The sequence below is a fragment of the Poromitra crassiceps genome (assembly GCF_964638095.1).
Source record: "Poromitra crassiceps genome assembly, chromosome: 21".
Taxonomy (NCBI): domain Eukaryota; kingdom Metazoa; phylum Chordata; class Actinopteri; order Beryciformes; family Melamphaidae; genus Poromitra; species Poromitra crassiceps.
The window spans coordinates 13,247,961-13,270,137 of NC_139638.1; the positions used below are offsets into that span (position 1 = coordinate 13,247,961).

The 22,177-nt window shown below is 43.1% G+C and overlaps 1 protein-coding gene across 2 annotated transcripts in view; it reads left to right on the plus strand.

Moving 5' to 3' along the window:
• Positions 1 to 22,177, plus strand: part of LOC310795426 (sarcoplasmic/endoplasmic reticulum calcium ATPase 2) — a 65,904-nt gene that overhangs the window by 25,899 nt on the left and 17,828 nt on the right. For both annotated transcript variants that reach the window (XM_083657455.1, XM_083657454.1), the window contains 5 exons: positions 14,134 to 14,214; positions 17,065 to 17,150; positions 18,575 to 18,730; positions 20,156 to 20,297; positions 20,586 to 20,752. In XM_083657455.1, the coding sequence (XP_083513581.1) occupies positions 14,134 to 14,214; positions 17,065 to 17,150; positions 18,575 to 18,730; positions 20,156 to 20,297; positions 20,586 to 20,752 (632 nt within the window). The remainder of the gene's footprint in view (positions 1 to 14,133; positions 14,215 to 17,064; positions 17,151 to 18,574; positions 18,731 to 20,155; positions 20,298 to 20,585; positions 20,753 to 22,177) is intronic.

Below are 22,177 nucleotides of genomic sequence, written 5' to 3' on the forward strand. Positions count from 1 at the left end.
TGCTTGGTGACCCTCTATGCCCCCTGGCTAGTGGCTATAGACTAGGGATGTCACGATACCAAAATTATGAGTTCGATACCGATACCTGCCTAAGTATCTCGATACCGATACTGAAACGATACCACGGCAAAAACCTAAAACATCAGGAAACATGTGCCCAGTACTCTACTGAGCACATTTTCTCCCTTTCTATTTGTTTAGCAGAACTCTGCCAAGGAATATTGAGTCATTTCATTTTGTGTTCAGTCTACTTTAGTACACTGCACATCAACTGGAGTGTGCTGTATGTGGGCTAATAATCCTGGGCTTCTAAATGTGTTTTATTTTGGCACAAGGAAGGGATATTAACATGTTGTCCTGTGTATTAATGAATGTCATTATGTTTCTTATTTGCATGCACAATAAATAGGCTATTGAAATATATGCTATGGTGGTGGTTTATTATATGGTGTAATTTTTCATGTCAGGTGTGTTTTTGACAATAAATCACTATATCATTAATAATTGGATTATTATTAGTATGGGGGACATGGGATTGCTGCATGCCATGTAAGGGTTTAATGACACTCTATGGCCTTGATTTAATTACCGTATTTAGTACATATTTGAGTCAGGGCCATGGTGTTATTGGGGCTTTTGCATTATGCAGTGGTCTGATGTCCCCTATAGGTAGGCTACTTGAGTTTATGATTTCTTTGATATTTGCTTTATATAGCCTACACCGTCATGTCATGACTGTTCATCCTCTCTGTGCTCATACTACGCAGCACATACAGTATCTATTGCCTTAATTGCCTCGTCAAACTCCGTGCGCGGAGCGAACTTGTTTACACGCGTTTGACTTATGAGGGCATGCATGTTGTCCTTCACATTCGCTAAAACGGTCGGTCTTTGAACCGAACTCTTTGAACAAGTCGGGATTGCATGTCGGAGAGAAATAGCCTGGTTCGATGTGTTGGATCCATTCACCTGTCGCTGGGTTTCCAACCAAAGGTATTGCAACTTTTAATCGAATTTTCAGAAGGTTGGCAAAAGAAAATGCGGTAGCCTATTATCCACGTAATGTTCCACCCACTACCATTATGCCTAATATCAGGAATGTTGAAGAGGAGGGGCAATTAATTGACGTGATTAAAAGATCTCCAGACGCCGCCAGGCAAACCCTCAAACGAGGGAAATGAACCCCGTTCTCTGATGTGAAAACATCCTAGCCTGATATTCAGACTGAAGTGGAGGGAATCATGATGGCTTGGTGACAGAGAGCCCACTGCTGTCTGCCTCTGCGGAGCTGCTAACGTTACACGTGTGTGCATTTGTCTCGCTATGAAAAACATCACATAGCCGTTCATGATTATACAGAGGTACGTCAAATGTATTACCAGAAGGCACTCTTCAATTCGGCATATATATAATCCACGGAGAGGTTACAGTAAGTGAATAAAATGTCAATTCTGGATGTGAGTCATCTATTATCCCGCTCTCTTCCTCGTTAAAAGTGCATGTTTTTTAATGCAGTTTGGTTAAATGTTCGCTCATCCGCTCGTTGCGGCTCCCAGACGTTTGGTGAGCGGCGCCAACAGCGCCGGTCGCACACTGACGCAACTCATGACATTTTAAAAAGTATTGGTACTAAATTAACGTGGTATAGTACCGTTTTTAACGACAGGGTAGCGCGGTACCATTGTGGTACCGGTATATCGTGCATCCCTACTATAGACACTTCAGTGGTGCTGAACTGTTTGATATCAAGTGAAATGATAGTGTCTACTCTACACCAAGGGCCAGAAACCCTCCAGAACATGGGATAGATTTGACAATAGAGAGCCAAAGTCGATGTCACTTCCTGCTAGGGATGTTCATTTTGAAAATTTTCCAAAATCGATAATCGGTGAAAATTAACGATCAATTATCGATTATCGATCATATTAATACTTAGAAAATTTTCAATATTTTCAAAATTTTTTTTTTTTTTTTTTTTTTTTTCAAAATGAATGCCTATGGCAGAAAATACGAAAGACAACGTGTTCTCCTCAATGAACTCTTTATTTCAATGTGTCTCCTCTCCAACACTGCTGTCCCCGGCGCATGCCGGTGTGAATTTCCCATGTTTAAAACAGTTTTGTTGGCACAAAGGCCCGTGCCCAGCCAGAAAACTAGAGACTATATGAAGCTCCACCTCACGTTAGTCGGCTGTGCAATGGAGTGGGGCGAGGAGGAACGAATTCCACCCAAACCTAGTAAAAAAAAAAAAAAAAAAAAAAAAATTAATAATTAAAAAATCGATCCAAATGCCACAGGATCGATTCCAATCCTTAACCTGAGTGCCAACCTGAGTGCCAACCTGAGTGCCAATCCTGAGTGCCAATCCTGAGTGCCATTTTCGATAATTGATGAACATCCCTACTTCCTGCTTCAACATGCGGACCAGAGACCTTTCGTCCACCATTTATTTCCCCATAGGCATTTCGTAAAATGCTCATAAATAATAGTTGTACCTGGTCAAACCAAGCGATTCAGCCATATTTAGAAACAGCAGAGACCATAGAACAGTTCACTCTCAGACCAAAATGTAAAAAATATATATATATATTTTAAATTTTTTGTTTTGTTTTTTGTCCAAATGAAATGTTCTATGTTCTCTCCTGATTCTAAATATAGCTGAGTCGTTTGCAATGTTCTACTAGAGAGAAACACATCAAACATGATGAACTCTTTGTTTCAGTGTGCAATGTGTTACGACCCGGTCTAAGGTCAGGCTGCAACATAACATGCACACAGAAACCAGATGTAAAATGTAGCAAACTGCACAATTTTATTGCGAGGCACCAAACATGGGTTACATTAACAGTGCAAAGTTGGTAAAACTGATTGAAGCAATGGCTCAGGGTGAACATTAGCCAAAACCCACACTAAATACCACCCACAAACTAACTAAGGACAAAACAAATGAAAGGAAAGACAATAATAAACCTACCTCCCTCAACTAAACCAAAACCAGGAGAAAACATGAAACTAAAAGGCCCATTCACCCCTACAGCTTCAGATAAGCTATTTGGCTAAGGACTAAGCTAATTACAAAGTGCCAGAGCACACTGGTTGGAGGAGTGCGGGGGAAGACCAGCAGCAACACCACTCAGTTACTGCTGGGCCTCCCCGCCATCTTGCAGAATCCAGGGAGTTTTAAAGGCAGTGTGCTGCCGCGGGGTCGACCAATCCACAGCCACCACCTGCCAATCATTGCCGATTGCCATCACCTGTAGAACAAAGATCCACTCACAACAAGAGCTCTCACTCAGCACACATCTAAACCACATGCATACAGGGAATTAACAAGAAACATAAGGGAATACAATACAAATACGGCCTAAGGCCATAACAAATGTGAGAGAACGTTTTTAATTTGATGCTCTCTCAGTCCCAATCACAGCGTTTAGATCCTGTGCACTGTTTAACTTCACGTCACAGCGTTTAGATTAGGGATGGGCATTTCTAGCAAAAACACTATTCGAAATTTGCTGGCCAAAGTCGACTTTTAATCGAAATTCGGAAAAAAAAGTTTTTTTGTGAAATGTTGCATTGTCTCCCCTGATTCTAAGGGCGTTTTCACACATATTTGGGTCGAGCCAGGCGCTGCCGCAGCAGTGAAAAGTATACAATGTTTCAATTTTCAACTAGAGCGGCTTCGTTTCACATGTGTTTTTTATCACCGCGCCCAGGCCGTCGTTCTACAGAGTGGAGCGTCATGTATCCATGCCAACCAGACGGAAGTAGACGCGTATAGCGTAATTCCACCCGGAAAGGAAGCCCGGCGGGATGTAAACAGAACTGAACGATTGATTGAAAAGTTTATTTCTATAGGGACAGATACATAAACATAGAGCATTCACAGTCTTTGTTATATATCCTGACATTTATAGCCTAAGCTAGTTTGCAATATTTGTCCCTAGATGGAGAATGGAGAATGAACAATGCCGTTTGCTCTTGGTACTGCTTTTTGCATTTTACATCGTTTGTCTCTTTCAATATCGGGAAAGTGTTGAATTTGAAAACGAGGCACGGCTGCATCTGGAAAACAATGTTTTCATGTAATGGAGGCGGCGGATGCGAATCTCCAGACAAAGCAGGACAAGGCGCAGATTGATTCTGTTGAACCGTGAAGCCCTCACCATACGCAGATATTATCGGCGAACAGCCAGGTAAGTTGTAAACATTAACGTTTGTAACGCTAGGCTTGCTAATGCCCTTGGTGGTAATTTGGCCAATAACTGTTTATGCAATGTTTGTGAACGCCGAATTGACGTTAACATTAGAAATACAGCATTAGAACGAGCTGAAGTCGGCGCGCGTTCACACATCACTCGCGCCGTATTTAGGGTAGGGTTAGGGCGACGCAAGCCGCTCCGAAACCACCCTCTCCAGCTGAACCGAGAGTGAGTGAGTTACGTCGACTACGAGTTCGAGTGGCATGTTCACACTGACCCAGTCGCGCCGTGTTTGGCCCTAAAACTCAGTTAAGTCGACCTAAACGTTCCAGTGTGAAAACGACCTAAGTCTAAGGCTTTATTAATTAATAGAAAAAGCTTCTGCTGTGGATTTTTAGCTCAAACAAGCATTGCACCACTGAAGTAAAGAACATGTTACATGACATTGACATTTTCGAAAATAAAAAACAGTTTTGACAATCATGAGTGGTTCATTAAATATTTAGTAGGCTCAGGTCTGAGTGCCAAAGGGGTGCCAAAGTCACCCCCTCTCCCTCTTCATGGGATTTCATCCACCATTCATTTTTCCATAAACCTTGCTTAAAATGCTTATAGACATTTTTTTACTTGCTCAAACCAAGCGATTTGACTATACTTAGAATCAGGGGAGACAATGCAACATTTCACTCACACAAAAAAACAACATTTCGACTTTGAATAATAAAAGTCGACCTTGATAATAACAATGATTATTCGAAAATTCGATGCCCATCCCTAGTTTAGATCCTGTGCACTGCTTAACTTCACGTCACAGCGTTTAGAAGAAGCTCGCACTGAACTATCCTGTAGCTTTCCTCCTCCTGCTTGCAGTAAATGACTGAATATATTCTACCACTGTATATTTTTACCACAGAGCTGAGCAGCTAGAATTTACAGACTCGTCCTCCTCCACATCCCCCACAGGAGCTATAAACTCATTTAGTTCACAGAGAAATGTGAAAATGGAGAGTGGGAAGGTTTTGTTATGGGTCAACGTTTGCTCCATAATCCCCTTAAAAAAACTGGCAGATTATAAATTAGGCAGATTGCAATAATTTTATTTATTTATTTATTTATTTATTTATTTAACATCTCATGAATCCACTGTATTTGCCCAATAGTTGGCCTACAGATACTTCTGTAGCAAACCTACTAATATACAATATAGCTTTAGCTATTACTGTTACAAATGTCCCAAAAATGTCCAAACCCACTGGATTGCCCCCGGGCAATATGAAGTTGTTTGCTAGAGTCAAGGATGTAATTGTATAGTTTTAAATAAATGGTGCTTTCTTTCTGGCAAATCACCATTTCATTGCTATACGTTTCTTATTTCTCCTGGTTTTCTCTGATTACACTCATTTTCTGACTTTGTCACTTACTTTGTGCCTCAGTTGAGCCACTCATGTTTTGGTCTCCGAAAAACAAGAGTTTGTGAGATTTCCGAAAACGACGCTTTTATTTCCTGCCAGTAGGGCAGCAGTGACCATCATCCTCTGCTCTCAGTGTTTCCCATACATAAAGGAATTTGTGGCGGGCCGCCACAATAATATTTGGACCGCCACAATAAGATGTTGACCAAAAAAAATATATATATATTTTTTATTTTTTACAGTGCACCTGAACGCAACATGCAAGATATCCGCTGAATAAGTGTCCAATAAATGTTCATGTCATTCTGGCCAATACTTCTGTTATAGCATTTCAGTCTGGAATATGGAATATCTTTCAATCATCTATGATTTAGCTGCTAAATTGTCAAATACCGCCATCTGCTCGCTACCCAGGCACTTATGTATGTACTTAACCCAACTAACTTACGGTAACCTAACTATCCGGTGTGCACAACACTGTCAGCCTAAACTCCGGCTGACACCCCAAAAACCTACAATCCGCTACAGAAAAATGTATATTGTTTGTTTATTAACTGGCCCCTCGCCTTCTATCATTTCACGAAAGTGGCAAAGCAAGTTGAGTATCCCTGACCTATAGGGAGAAATTTAGTTTGTCATTGTAAACCCACAGCACAGTAATGATGACATGTTCTTCATAGATCTAGCCTTTTAATTTTGCTCTTAAGCTTTCTCAAAGTACACCAAATTCATGCATTTTACTTTAAAATGTTTTAAAAAATCCGCGGGGGGGCATGCCCCCGCACCCCCCTAGGGTGTCTGCGGTCCCCCACCACAAATTCTCAAAATCCTGTGGGAAACACTGGCTCTCCTCCTAAAACGATGTCTGTCCTCTCTCTCTCTCTCTCTCTCTCTCTCTCTCTCTCTCTCTCTCTCTCTCTCTCTCTCTCTCTCTCTCTCTCTCTCTCTCCATCTCCATCTCCATCTCCATCCTTTGTTTTAGCTTGCAGCTCCTTGCTGGGCAAGAGTGACTGACTCTGTTGCCACGGCGATGGCCTTGACTCTTGTAGCAACAACATCCTGTGCATAAAGAGTCAAATAAACAAAGCATGGCCTTTCTTTCTCACTCGCCCTCTCTCTCTCCCTCTGCTCGACTCTTGCTGGATGTGTGTGTATAGTGTGTAACCCCGCTTGTGTAATGTGTGTGTAGTGTGTAACCCCGGTTGTGTAATGTGTGTGTAGTGTGTAACCCCGGTTGTGTAATGTGTGTGTGTGTACTATGAGGCTGACCACTTCCACCCCTCCTGGCTTTGTGGCTTTGTCGTTACGTACAGGGCGAATGCTCACTGTTGGTCTGGTGGTGTCCTAGGGGAGGGGACCCGCGAGACAGGATGTACCATTTAGAGCGATAAATAATTTGTGCTCCAGATGGAGCTTTCCTCTACTCTGTTTAAAGAGTGTAAGGATAGTCTGTCTTTTGTCCTCGTCCAGGCCATCTGTCTCTGCTACCTGTCTCCCCTCTTGTCCTCCTCGCTCCCCCGGCCTCCGCCTCTCAATCACGTTTTTTCTCAGACTTGTTCCTCCTCCTTCTTATGCCTCAGAGGATGAACTCATTACAATTTGCGGGTCAAAGGTCAAGGTCACTGTGTGACCTCACAAAAGACGTTTTGGCCATAAGTCAAGAATTCCTACGCTGATTATTATGAGAAAGTTTCACACACGTGTCATATTATGATGACATGATGAATGGCATTTTATATCTAAAAGGTCAAAGGTCAACTTCACTTTGACATCCTAAGGTTTTGCTTCTTACCACTATAGCTGAGAAAACCATCTTGGGTCGTTCTACAAAAACTGTGGAAGTGCTGTCGCTTACTTTTGCAGCCGCCAAAATAGCCGAATAATCGCATTACTTATAAGTTATATTCACCTGGACCCAGAGATACTTGAGTCCACCCTCATCACTTCTTCTCCCTGGATGACAACCAGCACTGCAGGCCTCCTGTTCCTCTGGTGGTCCACCACAAGCTCATTGGTTTGGCTGATATTGAGCTTCAGGTGGTTGTCATGGCACCATGTGACAAAGCTCTCTATCAGACAAAACAAAAGTCTCTTAGGCCCTGTTTACACGGCGACGCTCCCTGCATAAAACAGCTAACTTTTTTTTAGCGTTAGTGTACCTTCCTCTTACACGGTGATGCTGTTATTGGGGGGTGAAATCACAAAAAAATGAAAACCGGTCCCAGAGTGGAATTCTTGATAATGCCGCCCCTTAAGCGCAAATTATGCTCAAGCAAAATCGCCGGCGCTGACTGCCTGAGGGGGTCGCCGCAGCTGGTCGTCCTATCGGCGCAGCTCGGCGGAGGGGCCGTGCAGCTCCTCGAAAATGTGACTCCGCGGCGTCAACGCGGACGTGGCGTGACCAGCACGAGAGATGTGATTGGCCGTTGCCTTGGGCCGCGCACATATCCGCTGACATTGTTGATATTGTGAGGAATGAGGAAATGCCATTTCCTCATTTAACAGCTTGTCCCTCATCTAGCAAAGTCTTCTGCAGGCTCACCGGAATGAGTTTGGAAAGAGAGGGACAATAAAATGTCACCCCACCGACATGATTGCAAGTTCTTGGTAAACGACACGATAGCGTCATATGTAACGGACATGAGTGTACCACAAGCCACCTAGTGTTTTGGACGTGTACCGCAGCCAACGCGCCGAGTTATGTTCGAGTATGCACAGTCTCGCTGTCGCCGCTCGTCGGCGGCAAGGCTCCAAGTCGAGGCTGCACAGAACCCTGTCAGCACCTTTACTGTTGCCGTGTAAAGTGGAGAAAGGCAAATCAGGTGTTGACACAGCCTCCCTTCACCATGGAAGACAATGGTTGGCAATAGGAGCATTGAACTTTGCCAATTTGCTTACAATTTGCTTACAAAGAGGGGCGTAGCACTGAAGACGCCATTATCAGTGTGAGCCACCTAATAAGTCAGCACCTTGATGACCCAAAGGCCTACGCCAGGGTATTATTTGCAGGTTTTTAGCGCTGCGTTCGACACCGTCTGTCCACAGCTGCTCCTCAAAACGCTTTCTAATCTTAATGTTAATTCCTCCATTGTGAAATGGTTTGACTCTCTTCTAACAAACAGGCCCCAACAGGTCAGTGTGAATGGGACACTCTCCGAGGTCAAAGGTCAGTGTGAATGGGACACTCTCCGAGGTCAAATACAGTAGTACAGGAGTACCTCAAGGCTCTGTGAGCTCTCCCTTTGTATTCACAGCAAATACACAAATGAGTGTAGAAGCAGCCAGCCCAAGAACTTCATCATCATCACATTCTCTGATCACACCATTGTTTGAAGTTTGTTGCCCCTCAGTGTACTTTAAGATCCACTCAGAATCATCTCACTCTTAACTTTTCAAAGACTAAAGAGATGACCTTTGACCCCAGATTATATATATATATATATATATATATACACACACACACACACACACACACACACACAGTGTGTTTGTGTAAGTTATGGTTTGGTTCTGTGATCGTTCCGTTCATGAGAACAGCGGGAGAGTCCCTTGAGGACTGTCTGGAGGACTGCGTGAAAGCACCCAGGGGGGGGTGTGTAAAGCCTACGTGCTAGCTCAGCAGGGAGTCCCCGGGAGAGAAAACAAACATCTCCCCTGCCCTCAGGCCCTCTGAAGTTTCACTAGATCCCCTCCCTCCCTCCCCACATGGGTCTATCTGTACTTCTGCCTGCATCCTGATTCCTCACTTTCATATGCAGGCTGTGCTGTTTCATGCTGTGATGATGATGCTCAAGCTTTGTTATAGAGGTCAAGTTGTTTTATGCTATTTGCATTTCATCAGCTTCATCACAAAGTCACAGAGCTGAGAGTTGTATAATGAATGACGCAGATGTGGGCACTGCAGTGGAGTGAATACAGAGAGGCAAAGTGGAACGTCACTTCCTGCTTCAGCACTGCACCAGAGATTTTCATCCGCCATTTATTTTGCCATACACATTTCGTAAAATGCTTATAAAAATAGCTGTCGTTGTTCAAACCAAACGGTTCAGATATATTTAGAATCGGGAGAGACCATAGAACATTTCACTCGGACCAAAACTTAAAAAAAACATTGGAAAAATATTTTCTAATTAAATCCGCAATTTGTTTTACGTTTTGGTGAGATGTTATGTGGTCTCTCCTGTTTCTAAATATATCTGAACTGTTTGGTTTGAACCGGTAAAACTATTTTAATAAGCATTTTACAAAATGTCTATGGGAAAATAAATGGCGGATAAAAATCTCTGGTACAGTGCTGAAGCAGGAAGTAGGCGGTCACTTTGCCTCTCTATATTGGGTGGGGGTAGGGGTTTAGATCCTGGTTAGGTCAGGCGATGTGGGGTGGGGACACAGACCCTGGATACTAGGGTGGGTCCCGTTTGGCCTTTACAAGCTGATGGAGGGTTATCATCACTCAAGTGTGCACGCAGTCTGACATTTTGTCCCTCACTCAAGGGAACACGGATAGCAAAGATATCATCCTTTGTTCACAAGGGAGACGAGAAGGTCCTTATCCTGACCTGGAGGCTTTCCCAGAAACATGACACGGAGCTAAAAAGAGCATCGTCTGATCTGATGGAAAATAAAATGCCACTATGAGCTCAAACAGCTGCAAATTTTGAGTAACTGCAGCTGTTAATTGCAAAATTTCTTTCTGCTTTTTGCTTTCTTAGTTTATGCGTCATGGTTTGTAGCGACACTACACGTTTCACAGGCACTGAGTGACAACAGCACACGAGCTGTGTGACAGTTTGGCCAACAGCAGTATCCCTAATGACCTACAACTGGAGTGGGATGGGGAACGTCTGTATCTATTGAGTTCTTCTTGGCCGATGCTGCTGGGTTCTGTCTTTGAATCCTAATAGGTTCTCTCTCCACAGGAGAAGTGGGTTTGTCTGTCAGGACAAGAAACTGTTTATCTGTCAATAGGGATGCACTCGGTATCGGGTCCGGAGAAAAAAACATAAATTAAGTACTCGTATCGGTACTCGGTACCGGCAACTCAAGTACCCAAATGTAAGTACTCATACTTGTACTCATGCCCAGTCTGCAAAAGAGTGATCGGTGGATCCCTACCTGTGGTGGAAAATAATATTGACAGTTGTAGGCCTGCACGATATGAGGAAAATCTGCGATGTGCGATAACATTGTTCAATATAGCGATGACGATAGGACTTGCGATAAATAAACAAATATTAAAGTATGCATATTAGCTATACAGTTCCTATGTCTTTCTGCTTTAATAATGCTAACATAGACCCCAAACATAGCCTATGCCCACTGAATAAAGAAATGAAATACACACTGACTCTAGCTGAAACTACACACAGCGTGTTTGGGCTTTGGCAGAGGGGCGGAGCGCACTGTTGCAAGGGAAAGGTGTACGCTGGATTTACAACACAAGACAAAATGATCAGATGCTGAGTGGGAATGCATGACGCATGTAAATAAAACCACTTTTGTCATTCATTGCGTTTCAGGCAGTCTTTGTGATGTGTTTATTGCGCATGTTCATATTGCGACGATTAATTGTGCAGCCCTAATTGACAGCATAACTGAGCTTGTTTTTGACCAGGAAATAAATGTAAAGTCATTTCTCTGCTACAAATTGAAGCTGTTAGGCAGGATGTATTTGAGAGTTAGGTGTTTTATACAAGTTAACGGCCTTTATGATGAGAAGATAAGTAGCTCTCCTAATGAGTCTCTTCTTATCGCCCACCTGCCCTCATTGTCAGTGAAAGTAGGTTGGTCTCCTCTCTGTGACCCTCTTCACTAACCCTCCATGTACACTGGGAATATCCTCCACTATTACTTTGAGGGTTAAGAGTTTTTCTAAGTCGCTTTATTTCTTTTCTTTTTATAGCTTGATTCCCACCGGTCTTTTTGAATCTTTCATATGGCTTGACTCTTTCTCTCTTCTTCTTGTGTCTTGCCTCTTCCTCGCTCCTCCTCTTCACTGCCTCCTGTCTGTTACGGGTGAAATAGTTTGAAGGCAGGTCAGGTGATGATGAAGTGCTTTTGACAGCCTCTCGTCAAGTAGACGCCCAAATATGGTGTTGCAGTTGGTACAGTCCAGGGAGGTTATTATCACTTAACATGAACTCTGCCTCCTATCAGCGTCACCACGTGTGTTACTTATACTGTAATAGCATTGTTGTTGCTATAGTTTAAATGTAAGCAGGTTGTGAAGCGCTGAGTGATCAGTTAGTGGTGTTGATTATTACCCCATTTTCTCCAGTGGAATTTCCTCACTTTGGCCTCTATAGTCTCATGAGAATGGTAGGATGAATGTGAACAGCGATTACGACAACGACTCCGTTTCCAATACTCGTCTTTCCAATACATGTGACGTGGTGGGGGATTCTCCTGCCTCGAAACGGAGGTTTTTAAGTTAACCCCCCCCCCCCACACACACACACACACACACACACATACACACACACACACACACACACACAATCCAGGCAGCTCCTGTTGTACGACTTATCAAAATAGTTTTCCCATTTTTGGACTTGCGTTTCGCAGGTCTCATCTAATCCCTCTCTCTCTCTTCCTCTCCACTCAGAAGGGGCACTGCAGAGGCCATAGGGCTGGTTTACATGTCTGTCAGCACTCTCTCTCTCCTCAGAGGCTGGTTTACTGTACATGTCTGTCAGCACTCTCTCCTCTCTCCTCAGAGGCTCCGCTTCATTGCTTTATATTGCTTTTACCTTCTTCACCCTTTCACGCTGTGTGACGCCTGCTGCTGTAAGCTCAAAGTCATATTTCACTTTGGCACAAAGATTCGCCTTTTCCATTGCGTCTTCCTCCGTAGCAGTGCACGAAAAGTCAGCCAACTAATTTGGCTGCTCTGGGGACCCATACTGTACTTGACCTGATTTCTTAATATCATTTCGAAAACTATTTTGAGACTTAAATTCACTCGTAAGACTGTAAATGTTTTTTTTTTTTTGTTTTTTTTTCTCCCAGCTTCAGATAGAGAGCCAAAGTGAAACGTCACTTCCTGCTTTCTCCCTGTACCAGCGCTGTGAAAAATATGAATGGTGGTGGACGGAGAATAAGGTTACTTTTTTGATCCCGTTTGAATTGTGCCACGGGGTGCCAACGCTAATTTTGTCAATTTAAAACGTAACTTAGCATGTCAAGAAAGTCTCAGTTTGTCGTCAAACTGAAACGTAGGGGTTAGTTTCGTATAAAAACTACATAGCTCGTGGAAGCTCGTGGCATGTCGCCGGTCTTCAGCTTTGCCGGTAGAGAAAGTGACGTCACTTAGGCGACAGTGCATGTAGTCTTTCTGATTTATAACTTCTAGTGCAACAGTTTGGCGACAAACTGCGACTTTCTTGACATGCAAAGTTAAGTTTTAAATGGACAAAATTAGCGTTGGCATCCCGTGGCACAATTCAAACGGGATCAAAAATGTAACCTTATTCTCCGTCCACCACTATTCATATTTTTCGCAGCGCTGGTACAGGGAGAAAGCAGGAAGTGACGTTTCACTTTGGCTCTCTATTGTGTTGGTTTGTGTTTCCTGTCCTGTCCCATAGTGGTAGTATACATCATAGTGGTAGTATACATCATGGAAAGTGACAAGGTAAAATGTCATGTGAAAATACTTGATTTGTTCCAATCCAGCCGCTCAGCTGAAAGCTTGTTATCAGTTCTTTCTATCGTCTGGCTGCAAACTGCATGTGAAAGGAAGTCTACTAACAGTTTGATACCCTCAGGCTCTCGAAACAAAGCTAATAAATGTCCTCTTTCTTAAATAGGCCTTTGTGCTTTTCCCGTTTTGTGCCCAGCAAAGACTTGTTTTGGTAATTTGGGAGATATTTACGTGGTGCGTTTGTTTGACTGGACGTCACATTACGAAAGCCTTCTTAGTGGAAAGAATGAGCAGTTAATCTATTTCTGTCCTGAGCTGAGTGGGACATGAATCACTTTCTGATGCAATGGCTCGTGTTCAACTGCTCACTAACAAATAGTTTGATGCTTTTATTACTCTGAATCAGCACGAGTGGGATTAACATTGCCAACATTTGTGCTTGCAACTTAGTGGTATAAAGTTAAGGGTGTGTGTGGTGATTTCTTGCTCAGCTACATGCCTTATCTTGCAGTCTCATTTTGTGGTAGGATGCTCCATGTTTTCTTTGGTCATGTATTTTCTCATGTGTGTTATGTTATATGATGCTCAAGGTCCTTGTTGTTCATGTCTCTGAGCAGCACTGAGGCACATTCTTAACAACTGAAGTTGGCATAGTAATAAAGTGTCTTGAATCTATATACATGCCTTCATATCTCACCAAATATGAGTATTACCACTTTTACCCGTAGTCACTTGTGTTTGTAAATCTTCATAGTAGGTCGAACCAATTATAGAATGTTTTCGCCTATCTGTAATCTGCTCAATTTACAGACTTTTTCCAGTGTTCTAAAGATCCTTACTTACGTGTCTCCTCTGTTGTGTTGTTTTTCCTCCACAGTTGGTGATAAAGTGCCTGCAGACATCAGGTTGTCCTCTATCAAGTCCACCACCCTAAGAGTAGACCAATCAATTCTTACAGGTAAAAGTCTATCAAGTCCAACACACTAAGAGTAGACCAATCAATTCTTACAGGTAAAAGTCTATCAAGTCCACCACACTAAGAGTAGACCAATCAATTCTTACAGGTAAAAGTCTATCAAGTCCACCACACTAAGAGTAGACCAATCAATTCTTACAGGTAAAAGTCTATCAAGTCCACCACACTAAGAGTAGACCAATCAATTCTTACAGGTAAAAGTCTATCAAGTCCACCACACTAAGAGTAGACCAATCAATTCTTACAGGTAAAAGTCTATCAAGTCCACCACACTAAGAGTAGACCAATCAATTCTTACAGGTAAAAGTCTATCAAGTCCACCACCCTAAGAGTAGACCAATCAATTCTTACAGGTAAAAGTCTATCAAGTCCACCACACTAAGAGTAGACCAATCAATTCTTACAGGTAAAAGTCTATCAAGTCCACCACACTAAGAGTAGACCAATCAATTCTTACAGGTAAAAGTCTATCAAGTCCACCACACTAAGAGTAGACCAATCAATTCTTACAGGTAAAAGTCTATCAAGTCCACCACACTAAGAGTAGACCAATCAATTCTTACAGGTAAAAGTCTATCAAGTCCACCACACTAAGAGTAGACCAATCAATTCTTACAGGTAAAAGTCTCAAGTCCACCACACTAAGAGTAGACCAATCAATTCTTACAGGTAAAAGTCTATCAAGTCCACCACACTAAGAGTAGACCAATCAATTCTTACAGGTAAAAGTCTATCAAGTCCACCACACTAAGAGTAGACCAATCAATTCTTACATGTAAAAGTCTATCAAGTCCACCACACTAAGAGTAGACCAATCAATTCTTACAGGTAAAAGTCTATCAAGTCCACCACACTAAGAGTAGACCAATCAATTCTTACAGGTAAAAGTCTATCAAGTCCACCACACTAAGAGTAGACCAATCAATTCTTACAGGTAAAAGTCTATCAAGTCCACCACACTAAGAGTAGACCAATCAATTCTTACAGGTAAAAGTCTATCAAGTCCACCACACTAAGAGTAGACCAATCAATTCTTACAGGTAAAAGTCTATCAAGTCCACCACACTAAGAGTAGACCAATCAATTCTTACAGGTAAAAGTCTATCAAGTCCACCACACTAAGAGTAGACCAATCAATTCTTACAGGTAAAAGTCTATCAAGTCGACCACACTAAGAGTAGACCAATCAATTCTTACAGGTAAAAGCGTGTCTGCTTTGGTTACAGCCCGTTTGTCTGTGTCCATATTTCTCTCTTGTCCCTCTGTGTCTCCACCCATTATACCTGTTTCTATTGTATGTTTATGGAATCCCTTCCTTACACACACACACATGACATGATACAGTTCTACATTGACAGAGACAGATTCCTCTGACATTATTTCTCAACCTGCCTGGGTTTCCATCGTGCCAATAGCTCTAGGGCTGACTGGCCTTTGACGCCCCCCTGAGCCTGAGGCCTTGGCCACACTGATCCGTCAGACGGATAGATGTATGTCCGTTGCATGTACAAGTAACCTACTTGTACAGCAGGTGGCGGTAAGCACCTTGAAGGTGTCAGCGACCCGCCTATAAACCGAGAGAAGAAGAAAGCTGGCGTCAGCTAGCTGTTAGCTAGTGTGCGCTACGTTACTTATGTGGCAATAAAATGCCACCGAATGACCAGATTAGATGGTGAAATCAGACGGTGACACTGACTATCACGTTGTACAACAGCGGGATGGTGTACACAGCATTAATTATAGCCTCCTTCACCGCCTCGGCCGCCATCTTCTTTGAAAAGTTGAAACAAATCTCGGAACGCCTCCTCTCGAGACCTCGACTCTGATTGGCTAAACGGACAGTGACTATCCGACCATCCGATACGTCCATCCAGAAAAAGTTAATCCCTCTTCAACTTTCTGTCCATCAAAACGTATGCAAATTTTCTGGATACGTACGCTTCTGAGTGCTCCACGGACAGTCGGACAGCTGTCATTGAAAATGAATGGAAGTGAACAGAGAAATGAACGCACACGGACAGACACCACGGATCAGTGTGGCCAAGGCCTGACCCTGACACTGCAGGATGAGAATAAGCAGGTCCTTTCCCCTGGCTCTGTTTAATGCACAACCCCTCATTATACGCAATATTCATTACAATCAATACAAAAAACAAAAATAACAGATGGAGGGATAGATAGATAGAGGGATAGATAGATGGATAGATAGATAGAGGGATAGATAGATGGATGGAGGGATAGATGGATGGAGGGATAGATAGACAATTAGTCAGAGAGGTAGAATGAGTGATAGAAGATTAGGAGGGTGTGTGAGAGTTTTCAAAGGGTGGGTAATGCAGACAGAAGTGGTTTATGTGAATCTAGTCCTTAAATCTCCTGTCCTGGCTGCTCCACTGCCTTAATTGGTAGCAAATTCCAGCGCATTTTCTCGTGTTTTCCCTCTCTCCTCATCTCCTCCCCATTCATGGCCATGCAGCCTGTCAAAGACTGAGACCAGAGGAGACCCCTCACAGCTGATTACACACACACACACACACACACACACACACACACACACCAGTGGAGACCCCTCACAGCTGATTACACACAAACACACACAGTGCAGTGCGGGCACACCTTCTGATTTGAGCTTTGAAAGTCAGTATTTGGTCATTGGCAGGCTTGTTGCCCGGTCAGCTGCAAACTCTCTTTTTCACACACATCTGCCCTAAGTGTCAAGCATACTACCACTACCACTTTGCCCCCTTGTGGGCAGGCAGAGTAATGACGCCTCTCCTACTACGGTCTTGTTTCCCTCTCTCACATATCTCTCTTTCCTTGTTCTTCCTGCAGGAGAGTCTGTGTCTGTGATCAAACACACTGACCCGGTGCCTGACCCCCGAGCCGTCAACCAGGACAAGAAGAACATGCTCTTCTCTGTGAGTCACTCAGAGGACTCTTTGAGGCCGTTCACTAGTATTCTCCCCCTGGTTAAGCCCCGCCTCCTCTCATCGTTTCTCTGAGGGGCCGACAGCAAAGGTTAAACTGGTCTGCCGTGTCATACTGCCTTTTGAAAAGATGGAATTCTCAATTGATCTCCTCCTGTCCGCTCTCTCCAGCAGGCAATAAATAAAGCAGGCAATATAAGTGCATACCTTTGTGACGGGTCAACAGAAATTGGAGACGCTTCACAGCTGAAAATATCCTCAGCGTTCTGTTATTGATTTGGTCATTTCATTTGTTGCAAGAGTGTGTGTTTGTGTGCTCTGCTTTGATTGCAGATGTAATTACTCCTCTGTGCCACTAGTCTTCCAGCCTACCAGCCCAATATGGGAGATGAGATTTTAACAGTGACACAGTGAATGTTAATGCTGTCTGTTTCCACCAAGTACCCCGCAGCACTGCAGTGTGCAGAACCTCAGCATGGGTGGAGTCAAATGTTTGACTCCGCCCACTTTTCTGAAATGTGCTGCATGGAGCGGTCAAGGTCCACGTCTGCCATTAGCCTGCCGGTATATCACTTCCCACACAAATTCACCCATTTTGTGTCTAAAAGGCAGGAAGTAACACGGGTGCAAGCAGAACACTAATGAGGGTTTCCAACTTACAAACCATTTAGGTGTTCCAGTGCCGGGGCCTGAATTAATGTCTTGCGCCTTGCACCTGTATTACTTCCTGCCTTTCAGACACAAAATGTGTGAATTGGGTGGTAAGTGAAATAGGCTAATGACTCCGCCTAGGTTGAGGTTCTGCACACTAGTGAGGAGCTTCTGATTTCCACTGTTTCTTACATGTGTTTAGAAACGGTGTACACTAGGTCAGGGATACTCAACTTGCTTTGCCCAGGGGCCACTTTCGTGAAATGATAGGAGGCCAGGGGCCAGTTAATAAACAAACAATATAAATTTTTCTGTAGCGGATTGTAGGTTTTTGGGGTGTCAGCCGGAATTTAGTCTGACAATGTTGTGCACACCGGATAGTTAGTTAAGTTAGTTAGGTTAAGTACATACATGAGTGCCTGGGTGGCAAGCAGACGGCGGTATTTGACAATTTAGCTGGAGCTCAGCCAAACTTTATTTCACGTTAGTTTTGATTGTGAATTAGATTCCAATTCACAATGAAAACTAACGTGAAATTATTAGAAAATGGTCGGGGGCCCACTCTGCACCCTGTCGCGGGCCACATCTGGCCCCCGGGCTGCAAGTTGAGTATCACTGATCTAGGTGATGTGTTGCCTCTTATTGTATGTTGATTCATCTGTGTGTTCTTCATACAACCCTGAAAATAGCTCTTAAGTAGGTTTACCTCACAAACCCAGAAGCGTAACACGTAGATGTCCTGTGTTCTACCATCTGCCCCTCAGGGCACCAACATAGCAGCGGGTAAGGCTGTGGGTGTGGTCGTGGCCACAGGCGTCAACACGGAGATCGGAAAGATCCGAGATGAGATGGCAGCAACAGAGCAGGAGCGCACGCCGCTGCAGCAGAAGCTGGATGAGTTTGGAGAACAACTATCCAAGGTGACTTTTTTTGTGTGTTTTTGTTCTTGACTGTGCTGCCATGAAACACACAGGCTACGTTCACACAGCAAACCTTAGTGCTCGAATCAGATTTCTTTGATCAGGTCAGATTTTTTGTGTGGCTGTTCACACAGACTTTTTAAAAGTGGCCCATATCAAACTCCAGTGTGAACAGATCACGGACCTGAAGTGACCCACATGCGCAGAAGAAGAACAATAACGTCACACGTAGCACACTGCTGTTCTACGTAAACCCAGAAGAAGACGGCAGTAAACATGGCGGTAGCTGACGATGTTGTTTCATCTGTTGTTTACGGTTTAATTTATGTTTTTTAAGTTATTGTGCAGTGGAAGCCAGCGAATACAGGAGCAGATGATAGCGAGGAGGAGTAGAAAGAGAGCCAACATTTTAATGATGGCTTTCTGTGGAGCAATAGCTGCTACTTCTTGCTAATACATATAAGGTCTAAAACCTCACTGTCCCTTAGAGCTGTGCATCTTCACTGATCTCACGATTCGATACGATTCGATTATACAAGTCTACGATTCGATTCGATTCGATTATACGATGCATCTTAAATCGATGCATCACTTTTTCCAAAATACATGATTTATTTTTTCTCACTTTCTTTTTTCTCACTGTGTGGCTACTTTTAAAATAAAAGTGCATTTGGAAATGCATTGTATTATGATCCATAATTAAAATAAACAACTGCATGTACTTCCATTCTATTTTATTTGATTATTAAAAAAAAAAAAAAATTAAAAAAAAAAAAAAATTAAATAGTCGATTTTTGATATTTGTTAATCGATTCAGAATCGTCCTATTAAGCATCGCGATGCATCTCTGAATCGATTATTTTCGGCAGCTCTACTGTCCCTCCACTGATTAGCTCCCTCACAGCTGTCCTCCATGTTTATAATCACAATCTGCCTGCTTGGTCCTCCCTCCCTCCTCCCGCCAGCGTAGAATAGTGATGAATGTCGCTCTGGAATGACGTGAAAGTCACAGTAAGCATTAAGTCAAATATGGGCCAGATGTCTGTTCACACCGGAGTCACATTCCAAAACATCAGATTTGAATCTGATGTTTTTCCACATTTGAAAGTAGCCCAGGTCGTCTTTAAAAAAGTAACTTTCAATGTGACTTGTACTGTTCACACAGTCATGAAAAAGCCTGACCTGAGTCACTTAGGTAAGGATGGCTGTGTGAACGTAGCCTAAGTTCCCCCTTAGGTCTGAATGAATTTGAATCTAAAGTGACTATACTCACATTATACTTTCCTTGCCTGTCCGCTGTTATCGCTTATATCAGCGTGCTTTAAATGTTGATTCCAATGATCATGACTTGGATGATATTAATATTAACAATTATACAATATATATTATTATTATTAATAATAATCAAATGTTTTCTAATACCAGGTTATTTCACTGATCTGCATCGCCGTGTGGATCATCAACATTGGCCATTTCAACGATCCCGTCCACGGAGGCTCCTGGATCCGGGGGGCCGTCTACTACTTCAAGATCGCAGTAGCCCTGGCAGTAGCTGCTATCCCTGAGGGTAAGATGCTGGAGAGCTATAGACATTGCTTCACATCTTCACTGCTCTAATGCTGCACTAGCATACAAACCCCAAGAAAAGTAGGTTGTAAAATCCTGCAATATTGACTTTCTCATCATAAGGATATTTCAAGATGGATATTGGAACTTCTACAAAGGATAGTAGTTTTGTCAGTGGAGTGGAGTTTATTATTATAGATGGGAAAGTGTGGATTGTTGTTGGCTATTTCTTTTTCACCATATTTCTCATATTCATATTTCATATTTATTTTCCTGGGTTTCTCTGCAGGTCTGCCTGCAGTCATCACCACCTGCCTGGCCTTGGGAACGCGCCGCATGGCCAAGAAGAACGCCATCGTCCGCAGTTTGCCCTCTGTGGAGACTCTGGGTTGCACCTCTGTCATCTGCTCCGACAAGACGGGCACGCTGACAACCAATCAGATGTCTGTCTGCAGGGTGAGAGAATAATGGAGGGAGGGAGGGAGGGGTGCCTACTAGGCAGTAGGGATGTCACGATACTAGAATTTCTACTTCGATACCGATACCCAGGAAAATATCGATACTCAATACCATTTTCGATACCACGCGGCGGATGACAACAACACATCAAGAGGCTTAAAAAATAAACAAAGACAGATGGACGCTTCTCCATAATCTAGGCCTGATAAAACTCATTAAAAACTTTGACCTGACACAGCAGATTACACCTGCTCTAGTCATCAGCCTATCAGAACACAGCAGATTACACCTGCTCTAGTCATCAGCCTATCAGAACACAGCAGATTACACCTGCTCTAGTCATCAGCCTATCAGAACACTTTGAACTTGTTGAAGCAAAAGATACCCACCAATGACAGAGAGGGAGAAATCAGTGGTATGTTTGAATTTTCATTAAGAGAAAGCACTGCTGATATTGATACAGTTGCAAATGAGTATTGTATCAGTTTCAAATTTTTAGTATTGACTTTTATCGATACTCTCGATACTTTTGACAACCCTACTAGGCAGTGGGAAGGAGGAAACATTAGATTTCTATCATCAGTATCTGGGAGAAACATGGATAGTGTAATGCTTTCTTCGTCTTTTATTTTTACGTAATGTTAGAACAACTGTTAACAAAACACGAGAAATATCTCTTTGAGTGGTCGGGTTTATGGGTGGCCAAACTAGGCATAAAATGTTATGGTTATCGTTTAGGGTTAAGGCCTAAACATGGTCGTCAGTCAGAGCCTCGCGCCGTCCTACGGGGAGGGGCTGACGGGGGCTGCTCCAAAATGTGACTCAACGGCGACGATACGTGCGTGACGTCAGCTGCACGAGAGTTGTGACTGGCCGTTGCCTTGGCTCATCGTCGTAAAGTCGCCTTTCAAAGCATGAGGTTAGATTATAACAAACTAGTTGTGTGGCTTAGCCTTCCCAAATGTTGAGGGTCGTTTTTTAGAATTTAATACATAGAATTGGGAACGTTACATTCAATTTCATTCAGACTGCCTGGCACACAATCTCCGCCATTTTCACACGGAGCTCCCACAGGAGGAGGGAGGGTGGGAGGAGGGAGGGCGTAGTGGCGTCCGATAGGGCTGGGTCGGTTTGAAAATTTTAAAACCGGTTCGATATTGCTGTCTAAACCGGATCGAACCGGTATACCGATTTTTTTTTTAATTATTTTCTTTTTTTTTTTTTTTTTTTTTTTTCAAGCAGGGCTCCCGAGTGTGGCCCATAACTGTCTGTAGTGCAACTTCAGTCCACCTGATAGCGATAATACACCTCTAAGCTGGTATTGTCAACCAGCAATGATACTGAATAAAAAGAAGCAGGACACCTGTGTAACAAACACACCCTGTATTTATTTCTCATAACTATTCAGCTCAACTTTTCTTC